Source organism: Sinocyclocheilus anshuiensis, unplaced genomic scaffold (genome assembly GCF_001515605.1).
Source record: "Sinocyclocheilus anshuiensis isolate Anshui unplaced genomic scaffold, SAMN03320099.WGS_v1.1 scaffold329, whole genome shotgun sequence".
In the NCBI taxonomy this organism is placed as follows: Eukaryota; Metazoa; Chordata; class Actinopteri; order Cypriniformes; family Cyprinidae; genus Sinocyclocheilus; species Sinocyclocheilus anshuiensis.
Window position 1 is genome coordinate 636,492 of NW_015540881.1, and position 15,640 is coordinate 652,131.

Here is a 15,640-nt window from a genome sequence, read left to right on the forward strand (position 1 = left end):
GACTTTAGTCTTTGCAACTTTACAGATCTTCTTTATGCACCAAGAGCTTGTAACACTCCAAAGAGAAAGGAAAAATTGAAATCGCATCATATGACCCCTTTAAAAGATCAAAGCAAGTGAAACTGTGTTGAAGGCTATTTCTGTTGGTACGTGAATTTTCATGCATGTTATTTGTCCTTTATTAGTTCTTTTGTGACTAGTTTTGAGCTCCAATGGTGAAAAGTGGCTGAATCAATTTATACTGATGGACTCTTTTGATTTGTGACATAAACACATTTGGTGAAGTGCACTGCACTTTTCCCATCAAGCCAAATTCTATTGCAAGGGGATTGGGATTTATTTATTTTTTTGGAATATGTGGTCTAAAACATCTGGTCTGCAGTAATTCTGCTGGTATACTTTTGAGTGAGGCGTACTTGTGGCTACTTGTGGTTGTTTGGAGCACCTTGTTAAAAAATTAATTAAATAAATGAATAAACATTAACTAAAATAAAGTTTTATGCTTAGTTTAAGTGATTTTCTACATATACAGTACTGAAGATAAATAGAATAAACAATCCATTTGTAATCTACTATAAAAAGTGTTTGAGGTAAAAACGCTCATAATAGAGGAGTTTAGTTAATGTTAATAAAGCTTGATATCCCACTGGATAGATATTCAATAGCAATAAATAAATGAATACATGCATGAAAAAAATTGTTCTTGTGACATATTGTGAATCCCTGCTACTCCGAATTGTGATTATAATATCAAGGTAAATAATTAACCATTATGATTTTTCTCACAATTGTGCAGCCCTAGTCAAAACCATCTACAATAGACAGCGAAAGTGTAAAGTATGAAGGGACCTCCACGAGCATCATTAAAAACATATATTAGTAATTCACTCATTCATCTCTGGTGCACTACTGCAGGTTACATCAAAGTTTCAAATCACAATTTCTTTTAATTGAAACACAAGGCTCAAACTAATGAAACAAATTAAGCAACAGAGCTGGCTTGAAAGAGCCAAGCACTTATGTCTCTAGCATCATTGCGAAGTGGAGAGCATGAGAGCTATATATTCTTTACTAAACATCTCTATCTGTGACGCAAGAGCCAGTGTGCACTCCAAGGTTAGTAATAGTATCTTTCATACAAGTGACATGGAAATGTATTGACACAATGGGTCTTGCTTCTGTGAGCTCAAGGTAAAAAAAAAAAAAAGATTTAATCAATGTACAGTCAAAGAGACACAAGATTTGAAGGCATTATAAAAGCACTATACTGCAACACACTCTATAATCCAAGTATGAAGTTATAGAGACACAATCTTTGAAAATCATATTGTTCTCTCACCTGGGTTGACCTTTGGGTTCTTGTTGCACATGTGCGTGTCGCAGCAAAACGGATGCTTGCCGTTGTTGGAGGGGGCGCATTGGAAAGGCCTGTCCCGTGGGTAAAGATCATCCTGCTGAATGCACTGACTCTCCTGTGTCACAAATTGTCCGGCAGACTTTGCAATGACAGCAAAACACAGGCCAGTTGTGTTGCATGTCCGATTTACACATCGCTCACAATAACACAGCAATCCTGATTCAGAAAAGAGAGACAAAGAGACTCGAGTTTAGGACACATTTAAATAGTCAGCTTGTTAATTTGCATAGGAAGTGTCCAAACGGATTCACCTATTCATATAATAAAAAACAACATTAAATAATTTTTAATCTTCATCATAAAGAATTTAAGGTTAGGATGTACACTACCACAGATTTTTGAAAGAAAAACATACCTTAATTAAGCAAGGACATGTTTAATTCATCATTTATAATGTTACAAAGATTTTCTATTTCAAATAAATTATGTTCTTAAGAAAAGAGACTTCTTTCAAAAACACTGAAAAATCTTACCAACCCTAAACATTTGAACGGAAGTGAAGTTGAATGTATAACAGAAGAACACTGGGACTGGTCACTGGTCACCTCATTCACTCAAAGAGTTCTACACTGTGATAAATTAATCTTTTGAAGTACAGATATTTAATGTAGTCTCTCAATATTTCAATAAGACTGTACACTGTTTGTCATGCCAATAAAACATTTATATTTCAAACTCAATGCAAGGTCATAAAAACGGTGTGCATAATAAATAGAAAAAAATAGAAAAATATTAGGCTGCCAACTGCAGTGCCCTTTCTAAAGGGAACTCCACGCTGCGTCCTCTAGAGGGCGCTAGGGCAACGCCTTCAGCGTGACCGGCATCTGAAGCATGAATGAAAAAACGACAATGAACTTGACATTGGCAGACGGCAGCCTATGACGTAAACAATAACGTGACTGCGGGTATAAAAGAGCACCTGTGGAATAAGTCATCCTCTTTTTTGTCTTCAGGAGATCCGTTTGTTTGAAGCGTAGTGAAAAGGCGATATGGAAACATCCTCTGACAAGCACTTTGGGAAGTGTGTTCCCCCGTGTCTGCGTTTTGTGACACCGAATAATACACACGATAAGTGCGTTATTTGTCTCGGAGAGGATCATGCGCGTTCTGTTCTCGAACGTTTGTTTGAAGCGTAGTGAAAAGGCGATATGGAAACATCCTCTGACAAGCACTTTGGGAAGTGTGTTCCCCCATGTCTGCGTTTTGTGACACCGAATAATACACACGATAAGTGCGTTATTTGTCTCGGAGAGGATCATGCGCGTTCTGTTCTCGAAGGAGCAGAATGCGCGGCTTGCGAGAGCTTTTCTATTAAAAAGCTCCGTTCACACTTGTCCCTTTTCTCGAGGGAATTAGGACGAGTGTTGGCGGCCGCTGGTTTGAGACCTGCTGCAGCCGAGGCGCGGCGGAGACTGAGATCATGGGGCTCACAGGTCAAGCTGGCAGAGGATTTTGAAATAGGTATTTCTCTTTCTCATTCTTCTGCCGCCGACGTGGGCGATCTGCTGGATGTGGATGTTCTTTCTTTAGAGTCATCTGATCCAGCAGATAGTGCTCTTTTAGATGCAAGCCTAGAAGAGCAGGATGTGGTTGTTGAGGATTAAAATGAAGCATTGGAACCCTCTCAGCCTGCCTGCCCTGCATACAGTGAACTGTTAGAGGTTGTGGCGTGTGCGACAGAGATTAAATCTTCCTTGGAAACACGAAAAGCCAAAGACAGCTCGTGGCAGATTAGATGAGCATTTTTTGGCTGGCCATGATCTCCCGGTTCCAACAAGTCTTCTGTTTTTGCCAGACCTGCACACCGAGGTGGGAAGGTCTTGGAAAAATCCATATTCGGCTCACATTCATCTTTTTCACCACGCATGCGAGCGTGGAGGGATTGCGCGAGTACGGATATGCATTGATGCCTCCCATAGAAGAGACGTTGTCAAACTATCTTTCAATGGGAGAAACATCGATGTTGAAGACTCCAACTCTGCCGTCGAAGCCTCTGAGAATGACATCTAAGCTGAACGGCAGGGCGTATGCGGCTGCGGGTCAGGCTGGTGGTGCTCTGCACACAATGGCTGTGTTGCAGGCCTACCAGGCTGATCTGCTTAAAGTCCTGGACGATGGCAAGGGCCTGTACCCTGAAGCGGTGATCGAGCTGTGCCACACTACAGATCTTGCTCTCCGGGCAACTAAACAAACAGCTGCCGCAATTGGTCGTGCAATGGCGGCAATGGTGGCCATGGAGAGACATCTCTGGATTAATCTGGCTGACATCGGGGAGAAAGAGAAACATTTTCTTCTCGATTCGCCAGTTTCGCACTCTGAGTTATTCGGCACATCAGTTGAGACTGTGGTCGATAAATTCAGAGAGGCGAGGGCACGGTCAGCAGCTTATAAGAAATTTATACCGCGCCGTCCTGGGTTTGCGCCTAAAACCCCGGGGGACCCTGGGCCGTCTGCGTCTGTGGACTACAGGCAGGCTCAGAGGCGAAGTGTGGCAACTCGGGCTCCTCCTCCCCCTGCGCTCTCCTTACAAATATAAATTGTAATAATATTTCATAATATTACTTTTTTACAGTATTTTTTAACCAATAAATGTAGCCTTGGTGAGTACAGGAGATCATTTTAAAAAATCTCACCAAGTGGCAGTGTATGGTTAAGATCTAAAGGAAAGCATTAGGAAACTAACCTATTAAAGGGATAGTTCACCTAAAAACAAAAAAATCTGTCCTCATTTACTCAGCCTCATGTTGTTCCAAACCTGTATGACTTTCTTTTGTGGAAAAATGTCAGTTTTTTTGTTTTTTTTTGTTAAGACAGTAGAAGTCAATGGGGTCCAAGAGATTTGGCCTCCTCTCACTTAGAGAGTCATTCTGCTGAGGCCTCCGCTCACCTGAGCTCTGGTTAGGCAGTGTAATCAAGTGTTCGGCCCTCTGTGGGGCCGCCTTGATAAACAGTCTTTATGTTGAGTAGGTTTGGCCTCCTCTTGCATAGAGAGTTAATCTGCTGAGGCCTCCGCTCACCTGAGCTCCAGTTAGACAGTGTAATCAAGTGTTCGGCCTTCTGTAGGCCGCCTTGATAAACTGTCATATGGTTGAGTTGGTTTGGCCTCCTCTTCTTAGAGTCATTCTGCTGAGGCCTCCGCGAGCTCCAGCTACATGGTCCGCTCAAGTGAGCTCCAGCTAGACTTGGAATCAAGTGTTCGGCCCTCTGTAGGGTCGCCTTGACAGAAGGTCCTTATGCTGAGTAGGTATGGCCTCCTCTCACTTAGAGAGTTAATCTGCTGAGGCCTCCGCTCACCTGAGCTCCTGTTAGACAGTGTAATCAGGTGTTCGGCCTTCTGTAGGCCACCTTGATAGTTAGTCTCGCTTAGACCATTCACTGGAGCCCCAACTAGATGGTGACATCAAGTGTACGGCCCTTGTTGATGCCGCCCTGATAGTCAGTCTTATGGTTGAGCTGGTTTGGCCTCCTCTCGCTTAGAGAGTCATTCTGCTGAGGCCTCCACTCACCTGAGCTCCAGCTAGACAGTATTAATTTCATTTATTCATTCATTTAGTCATTTTGCAGACGCTTTTATCCAAAGCGACTTACAATTTGGGGATACATAAAGCGATTCTTCTTAAAGACAATGGACAACATCTCCAGGACGCTACGCACCATATGACTAGTAAGTCAAATCTCAAATAACTGCCCTGATGACTTGTGTTCTACCCGCTTAAATGATAGAAGTACTTGTTCTGTGAAGAATGTGGCGAAATCATCAGCTGTTATAGAAGTGATAGGAGGTGGTGGAGGGGGACAGAGGAGAGAATTTAAAGTTTTGAAGAGATTACGTGTGTCTGGAGTGCTGTTGATCTTGTTGTGGAAGTATGAAGATTTGGCAGTATGGACTTCAGCAGAGAAAGATGAAAGCAAAGACTGATACATACTCAGGTCTGACGGATCTTTTGATTTGCACCATTTTCTCTCTGCTGCCCTGAGTTTGGTCCGATGCTCACGAAGAACATCGGATAACCAGGGGTTAGAAGGGGCAGCCCGTGCTGGCCTGGAGGAGAGAGGACAAATATCATCTAGACAAGAGGTTAATGTAGAGCATAAAGTAATACCAAGTGTTCTGCCTTCTGTGAGGCCGCCTTGATAAATGGTCTGTCTGTTGAGTAGGTCTGGCCTCCTCTCGTTAGAGGGTCATTCTGCTGAGGCCTCCGCACACCTGAGCTCTAGCGAGACAGTAGATTGAGTGTTCGGCCTCGGTAGGCTGCCTCATGAACTGTATTTATGTTCGAGTACATCTGGCCTCCTCTCGCTTAGAGAGTCTTTCAGCTGAGGCCTCCACTCTTCAGAGCTCCGTCTTTGGCAGTAATATGAGTATGTAGGTTCTTTCTTTTGAGCCTCACTAACTGCCTCTGGCGTTGAGTTTAGCTAGGTCTCCTCTCGTTCTAGAGAGTCGTTATCTGAGACCTCCACTCTTAAGAGTTCCCCTACCAGGACTGAGTGTTGTTAGGCTTCTTCTCATTTAAGAGAATCATTCTGCTGAAGCCTCCGCTCTCCAGAGCTCCGCTTATGCAGTATTAATGTGTAGGCTCTTTCCTTTGAGCCTCACTAACTGTTTTAGTGTTGAGTGTAGCCAGGTCTCCTCTCGTTCTGAGAGTCGTTTGCTAGACCTTCACTCTAGAGTTCCAGACTTTGGTGGGTGAGCTAGTCTATGACGTTGGCGAGCTTTTGGCTTGCCTGTAGGAGGTTTTCGGCTCGTGCTCTGGACAGGGATGATGTTCCTTTGAGTCTTTGACTTAGGGAATCCAGTTATTTGGGCACTCATCCCTCAGCATGGTGGCGTTGGTATACTGTTCCCCTAGCACCCTCTAGAGGACGCAGCATGGAGTTCCCTTTCGAAAGGCAACGTCTCAGGTTACGCATGTAACCATGGTTCCCTGAGAATAGGGAACAAGACGGGCCATGCTTCGGGCATTCCTCGTATTCCACAGGTGCTCTTTTATACCCGCAGTCACGTTATTGTTTACGTCACAGGCTGCCGCCTGCCAATGTGAAGTTCATTGTCGTTTTTTCATTCATGCTTCAGACGCCGGTCACGCTGAAGGCGTTCCCCTAGCGCCCTCTAGAGGACGCAGCGTCTCGTTCCCTATTCTCAAGGAACCATGGTTACATGCGTAACCTGAGACGTTTTTCATAAAATCCATCATGCCATTATCAACACTTCCAAATAACGTTTTACCATTATCAACTACACAAAGAGCTAAATCAGTACAGACACAACAGTTATCCAGAATTGCTAATGGTGCAGCTTGCACATCTAAATTTTGTAAGCACATTTAACAATGTTTTAAATTAAGATACTTTGTTGGCTACACAATTCGATGTTGTCAAACTGTAAACAAGACCTAAACTCAACACCAGTTCAAATCACTGAGCATATCCTGTTAACTGGGTTACACAGGAAGAGGAGACGGTCAGCGCAGCTCCCAGTCAGGCTGAGCCATCCCAGACGCCATCTGAAGCCTAGTACTGTGGAGATTCAAGGACACAAACCTGCAGAGACAGCAGCGGCCAAACCTCAAGCAGCCACAGGCCTCAATTAAACCAGTGTGAGAATTCAGACAGAAATAAGCTGAGAGATGCAGTAAACCTGTTTTTCTTAAGGGAAAACACATTATTTCAGGGAGAATATATGTGTACAGTAGGGGTGTACCGGTTTAACTTACTCACAGTTCGGTTTGTATCGCGGTTTTAGAGTCACGGTTTCGCTACGGTTCGGTATGTGCTATGTTTAGGTAAAAAACTATACTTTCAAATAAAAACAAAGAAAATAAAAACAAATAATCTAACTACAGGCAACAGCACAACTAAATACAATAGAACAAAGATACAAATAAAATAAACAGTGCTTTTCAGTTTTTTTAGGCTATTTTAGGCTATCATGTGACACTGAAGACTGGAGTAATGATGCTGAAAATTCATCATCAAAGTCATAGGATTAATCAATAATATTTTAATATAGAAAACTGTTATTTTAAATTGTAATAATATTTCATAATATTACTTTTTTTACAGTATTTAACCAATAAATGCAGCCTTGGTGAGTACAGGAGATCATTTTAAAAAATCTCACCAAGTGGCAGTGTATGGTTAAGATCTAAAGGAAAGCATTAGGAAACTAACCTATTAAAGGGATAGTTCACCTAAAAACAAAAAAATCTGTCCTCATTTACTCAGCCTCATGTTGTTCCAAACCTGTATGACTTTCTTTTGTGGAGAAATGTCTGGGTTTTTTTTTGTTAACACAGTAGAAGTCAATGGGGTCCAATGCTGTTTGGACTTGAGGGTTAGTAAATGACAAAAGAGATTTTCATTTTTACAGTTTGCATGGTAGAACAGTCAGATAACTAACATTACATTTACAAGTTGGCTTCAAACATATCACATCTATCCCTCCTCTTGCGCACTTCCCCATAGACTGTTGCTTACATTAGCTTTATCTCCTGATGCAATTTTTCATGCCTCTAAAATGACTGACAAGTTCCTTAACTCAGGGCAATAAAGACCATGTTGATAAAAAGCAGAGGCAGAGCTGGATAAAAACACAACTGTCTCTTGGGACAAACGCAGTTAAAAATCAATGGTAAAATCTTTGCACAGGCTGTATACCATAACCGTATAAACATCTAGTGTCATCTTTGCTCCTGCTGTTTTATTCATGAGAATGTAAGAATGTACGTTCCTCATTGGTGTATTTCATATGATGTTCACTATTATGACAAATGTGGTCTCTGGGGCAACAGGAGGATATTGAAATGACTCCTATTTACTTGAAGCTCTTGTCACTGAACTAACTGGAATCATACCTTGTAATAATCGTTTCATTTAAAAAAAATCCACCTGTAAATGACAAAGATCATCCTTGAGAGAGTCGTGTTCTCAAGGTTTTTAGGAATATCTTGCTCTTCTCTACTGCATATAAACCTCTGTTAATTGTTTAAGAATTTCTCTTTTGCTTACTAAAAAGCATCACTGATGCAGGCATCAAGATGCAGATAATAGCATGTTTAGAAAGAAAACAGCAGGAGAGAATAAAAATACATCAGTGGTAACTGGACCACCATCCCAAAATGTCATGAAATGGAAAAATAGACAAAGACTGGCATTTAAGATAGATAGGAAAATATCCAATGGACATAGAAACTCTAAAGGGATAGTTACCACAAAAACAATTAAGTTACAGTGGTAAGAAAAGTATTAGTTGTTTTTTTCTGCATAAATTGGTCATAAAATGTCATCTGATCTTCATCAAAGTCACAAGTATAAACAAACACAATGTGCTCAAGCTAACAACACACAAACAGTTATAATCTTTCTTGGTTTTATTTAACACATCCCATTAAACATTCACAGTGCTGTGGAAAAAGTATGTGAACTTTGTAAGTGACTTCCTTCATTGTTGTTATACCTACTTGATACCAACAGAATGATGATGTGTATTTTTCTTAAATTTTGTTTTGTTTAAATATCATATTTGTCCATTTAGTACTGGCCTTCAGAAGCTACAGAAGAAACTAACATGTTCCCAGAAGACAAAATAAGCATGATTTACCCCAATCATCCTGTTCAAAAAGTTTACACCCCGCCTCTTAAAGGGGACATCGGATGCAAAATTCACTTTTACATAGTGTTTGCAAATGTGTCTTAGCAGTGTGTGGACACAACCACCCTACAATAATAAAAATCCATTCACTCCTTTTTTTTAATCCCCAAAAACCTAAACAGTCCCAATTATCAAGCAGTTTTATGATGTCATACTGCTCAGGCCCCGCACACGGCCACTGATAGCAGTAGCTCATTTTCATTTATAGAGTCATGCACCGAAATGGGTCGCTGTGAACAGAGCTGTTTAGATCAGAAAAAAAGTGTGTTGTTTTACATGACCATTGGGGAATTTGAACCAAAGTATGTTGCAGACATTTCATGAAGACCCTAAAGAACCATACCAAATGGGCATCCAATGTCCCCTCTAATGCATTGTATTTCTTTCGTGAGCATACCAAACAAGGGACTCATGAACAACTCATGAAACTCATCATAAAACAACAAAAATAAACAAACAAACAAAACAGTTCCATCATCCAGGTAACAGCAACAAGGTAAAGTTCATTTGCTTTTTTCACAACACTGTAAATGTTTAATGGGATGTGTTAAATAAAGACAGGATAGATTATAATTGTGTGTTATTAGCTTAATAATAATTGTGTTTGTCAATACTTGTGACTTTAATGAAGATGACATTTTATGGCCAATTAATGCAGGAAACCAACTAATGGGTTCACATACTTTTTCTTGTCACTGTAATTACTTTTAAACCAGTACAACTTTCTTTTGTGGAACATAAAGGTGAAATTCTGGATAATGTGCTGGTCCCTCTGTTGTATGTCACGGCATAAAACGACCATCATATGACTCTTCAAAGGCTTCCATGTATGTCCACCTCATAAATCAAAGAGATAAACTCAAAAACAGAATCAGTCTGACTTGTAAAAAAACATCCTTCAGACTATTTTTGACCTGAATAAACTATTTAATTGAAATGATCTGACTCAAAAGAATGATTTATTCATGAATCAGACATCACTACTAAACTCATTAACTCTCAAAAACATGTTAAGGAGAATTAGGGTTAATGGCAAGATATTTAGTGAACTACAACTGAAATTTCAGTCTGTTCCACACAACCATCTGAAAAAAACAATAAGTAAAATTTACTTAATTTTTATTTTGCAAGTTTTTGCACGCATATTTTTAAAGTAAAATTTAAGTACGGAATTAAGTAAAATCTACTTAACTAAGTTGTCAAATTAGCAAAGGAAATAGTAAATTTAACGTGGCCAGTTAGCGACCTTTTACTTTGATGAGTAATTTCTACTTAATTATTTTGTTTACCCTGCAATACTCAAGCACATTTCACTCACGGTTTGTAAACTTTACTCAAACAACACAGCACTGAAAAAAAGCCAATAAAGCATGTAGTTCACTTACAATCACGTAAGTAAGCAAGTAGACAACTCATTATTCTTTTTAAGGTAATATGTTTTAGGGCTGGGCAAAAAATCAAATGCGATTTTCATGCGACTCTCGTAAGTAAAGCCGCTTCCGGTGATTAGTAGTATTTTGAACACGATTTTGTGTAGCTTGTCAGTGAACTACAGCTCTGTGTAGTAAATGCCGCTCCATCTGAAAGCACGTGCTGGAGATTTACTACTAATCACCGGAAGCGGCTTTACTGACGAGATGCGCATGAAAATCACATTCGATTTTTTGCAGTTTGCACAGCCCTAATGTTTACTCGATATAATTATTAACTGAATGAACACAGAGACCTGAATACTTGGCACATGATACACAATGATGGTGACAATCAGTGAATAGTGTTTGATTATGAATGGGTCATTTTGAGTAAAAAATTAACTCCAGATGTCACAAAACAGCAAGTTACTTAACCTAACAACAAAAGCAACCATAAAACAGTGTAAAAACATCTCAAAAACAGCAAAAAAATCTTACCTTATTAATTATTCATGCCCAAGTGCATGATGGGAACAACAGGATCATGACTTTGATATTTACTTAAACAATCTTTGTAAAAATAACAAACAATTCCAAGTAAAATATACTTATAAGTTCAAACTTTAAATTCTACCAGCTTAAATTGAGTACTAATACTGAATTTAAATTGGCCTAAATTAATGTAGAAATCACATTTATTTTTCTGTAGTATTTACTTTACCACAAAATCATTTTTATCAGTGACTAAAATTGCTTGAGGTCCAGCAATAAACTCTCCTCACCAGCCAGGGTCCGAACAATTATATAATAATTATATTATACCTTTTTTAAGACCTGCACACACAAAATTAAAATGACTGTAAAAAGCATGATTTAGAGGTTTTCACAAAAAGTTTTATAGAATGATTAACTTAACATTTCAGACTTTAAATATTTTCTTTAAGAAAATGGAGGCAAAAGTGTCAATTATCATATTAATTTAAACAATTATCATCAATCAATAGTATTTGAATGAAACAAAATATAAAATATAAATATGTTACTGTCTTAATTGTTTACATTTTTATAATGCATTATCTATAATCTATATTATCTCTAATGTTCATTATCCACTAGTTCACATTTACAACTCTGCACGTTTGCAGCATAAAACATGGGTTGATTTTCAAAACAAAAACAGACTGGCTTATTGAAAAATGCAAATTCATCCTCTGCCAGCAGATGGCGCTTTCGGAAAGGCATAAATAGCGGTACATAAAGCAGCGCAGCAGCTGACTTTGAAACGTGCAGCACTCATATTCAATGAAATCATAGCCTTTTGAAGTTTAATCGTCACATTAACCCCAATTGCAATTGTTGTCCCCTAATTTAAAGGGGTCCTATTATGCTTTTTCACTTTTTGTATTTTAGTCAGTGTGTAGTGTGTATGTTTGGGCATAAAAAAGATCTAAAAAGTTACATATCTCAAAGTCCACTCCAAAGGGAGATATTTTGTTTTTAAAAAATCCCTTTTCAAGAACTACAACGAACGGCTCGTTTGGACTACAGCATTGTTTTCTGGGTTTTGTGATGTCACAAAGCGGCTCATTAGAATATCATTAAAATTAGAATATCATTCGAATGGTTGGGGGGTGAGGAGGGGCGAGGTCATGGTTAGAACGCTTGGTTGAGTGCATGAGACAAACCGACGACGAAGAAGTGCTGCTGTAGCGTCAAGTTTTTGCCATGTCGAAGAAACGCTGTTTTTTTCACCCCCGTGCCTCTTGAATTTCCTTGCAGCAGATGTTTTCTACCTCGCTGGGCATTTTAACGCAGTTATTACACATGCACCTGAATAATAATTATGTATGTAAATAGTGTTGTCAAAAGACCCGGTATTTCGGTACCAAGTCGGTACTAAAAAAATGAAAACGTTACGGTACCAGGTTTTTTTAAGTACCGGTGGTAACTCACAATGACACATTTCGATGCAGAGATAGACATTCTGACTCGTTTCACAAATAATGTAGTAACTCCTGTTTAGAAGCTGTTATTTGAAAGATTCTTTTTTCTGGCACTTTTTGGCATCTAGTGGCATCAAACAAAGTAAATTGCAGAGAGTTGTGCCTAATAGAACCTGAATTACAGATTTTCAAAAAAATACTTAGTTTTAAAACTCCAAAAGCGCCTATGTTTTTTTTGTGTTTATAGTAATATTTGAAAAGTATATAATGTTATTTATAAAGAATTACACTCATATTTTGTAGTTCAAAGGGTTTTCTTTACAATGAAACCATTTTTTTTCATTTCCTCCATTGTATGTGTGTAGGGTAAACATTTGAATTTGAGTATGTTAAATTTAGGCGAAAATACCAAAAAACGCCCTGAGCTTAAGTGGTTTTAAGACCTTCTGAAATCATAATTCAGATTTTCTTGGCTTTAGAACGCTTGTAAAATAGCACATTTATGATTATTTTCATGTGTTTTTTTTTGTCATTTTGGAGCTTAACATTAGCATTGTAATGAGCTTGGAGCTCATTCACTTTCATTGTATTGGAAAGAGCAGCCAGAATATTCTTTAAAAATATCTCCTTTTGTATCCCACAAAAAATGTTTTGAACAACATGAAGGTGAGTAAATCATGACAGAATTTTTTTTATTGGTGAACCATCCCTTTAAATATTACTTGAATTCTAAGTTCTGAGAAGATACTGGTATTGACACAGAAACAGCTGCATTGGCATGTTTACTACAGCAAGTCACAGAACAAACATTCTCAAGAAAATATTTCAAGTTGAAAATATATGTATACATTGCTTTGGTTTTAGTTAACTATAACTATAAAAAATGACATTGAAAAAAAAACACAAGCTGTATTTCTATACTGAAAAGGATCTTTTTGTAACTGGATTTTTGTGACTACGGCCCAGAAAAAAAAAACAGGCTACCAGCCTTATTTGTGAAGGACGTCAGTCTCTCACACACAAGTCTTACAAGGAAGTACCGTTTCGCCTAATTAAAAATAAAAATTTAAATCGCACCTCTTCTGACAAGCAGTTTTGCTGGCCTGTCTGGAAAGAACCCCTATATCGTGTTTCTAAATTCAACATTAATTGATTATAGGTGAGAGACTTTACATCAAGCAATGTTCCAATTAAATGATTCCCTCAGCGAAGAGATAAGGAGCAGAAAGTCGAACAAAGTGTCTCACTCTGCGCCCACTGGGGCCATTATGTATGCAGTATATGCTGCGGGTTGTCACAGTCATTCCTCTGAATGAAGTTGTAAGTGAATGAGAGTTTCTGACTAACCAATTTCAAAAGGTTTAATCAAATGCTGCCATTAATATGCTATGGGGGCCTCTTCAGTTTCTAGTTCATGGACAGGAATTGGCAGGCACCTTTATACAATCCATTATGTATTATTGATTCAGTTTTAATCAACACACACCTGAAGTACAAAACAAATGATGAATTTATGTTTTGTCAGTGGACGACCAAACTATAAAGGATTGGTTTAGGTTTACTTGTTACTGATAAACCCATGACATTAAATTGTTTTTTGTCTATCTCCATACTTACAATGCAACCACAGAAAAAAAAAAAGTGAATCAATTACTTCTGTCGCTTAGCAACTAGATGCAGCACATTGCTGAACCCATTGCTTTCAGTTACCTTTAAAAATCCCATTACTCACTCAGAGCCTCCACCCATACAGCCGCCTCACCTCAACGTACCACAGCAATGAAGCATGATAAAATTTGTATATTAATGCATGTATGTAATTTATTCACATATTTAATATCATATCTTATATTTGTAATATCTTATGTCTGCCCTATTTCCACTTTGTTCATTGGATCAACAGTGATGATTATTCAAATGTACTAAAAGACAACGCAAGATGAAGAGCTCATGTTATGGCTGGGTGTCTCCTTACTCACTGCGATAAAACGGGAAATTCTTTAGGCTAGAAAAAAGGAAGTGGGTGTGTCCAGACAGCACAGACTAAACCACAGCCTCGCCAATGTAATGAGTAATAAACGAGTACGCTGGCATTTCCACGAGTAGCCTACTTAACACTAAATTCAAACATGTTCCTGTTTTGAATGACTGGAAAGATCAGATCAGATTTTTTGAATAGCCCAGGAAATACAGAGGATGGTAGACAAAATAAAAGCTATACATGCAGATCTGAATCAGACAGTATCCAGATCACCTGACAAACACTTGCATTGTTGTCATTTAAAAGCCTGGGGTCAGTAAGATTTGTTTTGAAAAAAATAATAATAATAACACTATTATTCAGAAAGGATACATTAAACTGATCAAAAGTGACAGTAAAGACATTTAGAATGTTACAAATGATTCTATTTCAAATCAGTGCCGCTTTTTGAACTTTCTATTCATCAAAGAATCTTGAAAAAACTGTCAGAGTTTCCACAAAAATATTAAAGGTGGGGTATGTATTTTTTCAAAAACGCTTTAGAAAACTGAGTCGGGCCGAGTACCAAAACCAACTTGTAGCCAATCAGCAGTAAGGGGCGTGTCTACTCATGATGCGGAGGAGAGAACGCTCAGTGCACAGTACTGACATTAGCCGACCCGAGCGACGACAGAAAGATAAGAGTTGGTGGATAAAAAAAACAAAAGAGGAAACCGTCTGCGGAACAAAAGAAGGCTTACGATAAGGCGGATCAGCTTTCTAGTGCTGGAGAGAACTCAAGGAGCGGGAAGGCCTCCAATCGGATGCCGAGGTTGCTTTGTTTGTTCTCAATAGGTAACAGTGGTTTTGCTTTGTTTCACAGAACTAATATATGCTGGCTTTTGCTTGAATATGCTCGTGTGTCATGTTCGCTTGTTTATTCATCTGCAATCGTATTGTGGTCGTTCCCTTCAGCTATGATACAGACACATTCATTTCCACACCCTATAAGCCTGGAGCGTCTAAACCTCCTCCACTGTCTGTTTCAAGCATCAGCTCCAAAAGTGTGCCCGAAAAGTAAGATAATATGTTTAATACAGCAGTTAATAATAATACAGCAGATTCTGCCATAATCGTTGCCTGGGATGCATACGAATGTGTGGGGCAGAGCTATTAAAATAGGGGCGAGACCCTTTTGGGGTAGGGGCATGTTTGTTTTGGTGATTTGAAATATCAACATTGGCTACCAGAAATCAC

The 15,640-nt window shown here is 38.8% G+C and overlaps 1 protein-coding gene across 2 annotated transcripts in view; it reads right to left on the reverse strand.

The window, feature by feature from the left end:
* The window catches only part of LOC107688454 (TGF-beta receptor type-1-like), an 81,676-nt gene that overhangs the window by 37,144 nt on the left and 28,892 nt on the right, over positions 1 to 15,640 (reverse strand). For both annotated transcript variants that reach the window (XR_001634237.1, XM_016486124.1), the window contains exon 2: positions 1,340 to 1,573. Coding sequence is in view for 1 of the 2 variants with exons in the window: in XM_016486124.1 (XP_016341610.1) it covers positions 1,340 to 1,573 (234 nt within the window). In the remaining variant the exon portion in view is untranslated. The remainder of the gene's footprint in view (positions 1 to 1,339; positions 1,574 to 15,640) is intronic.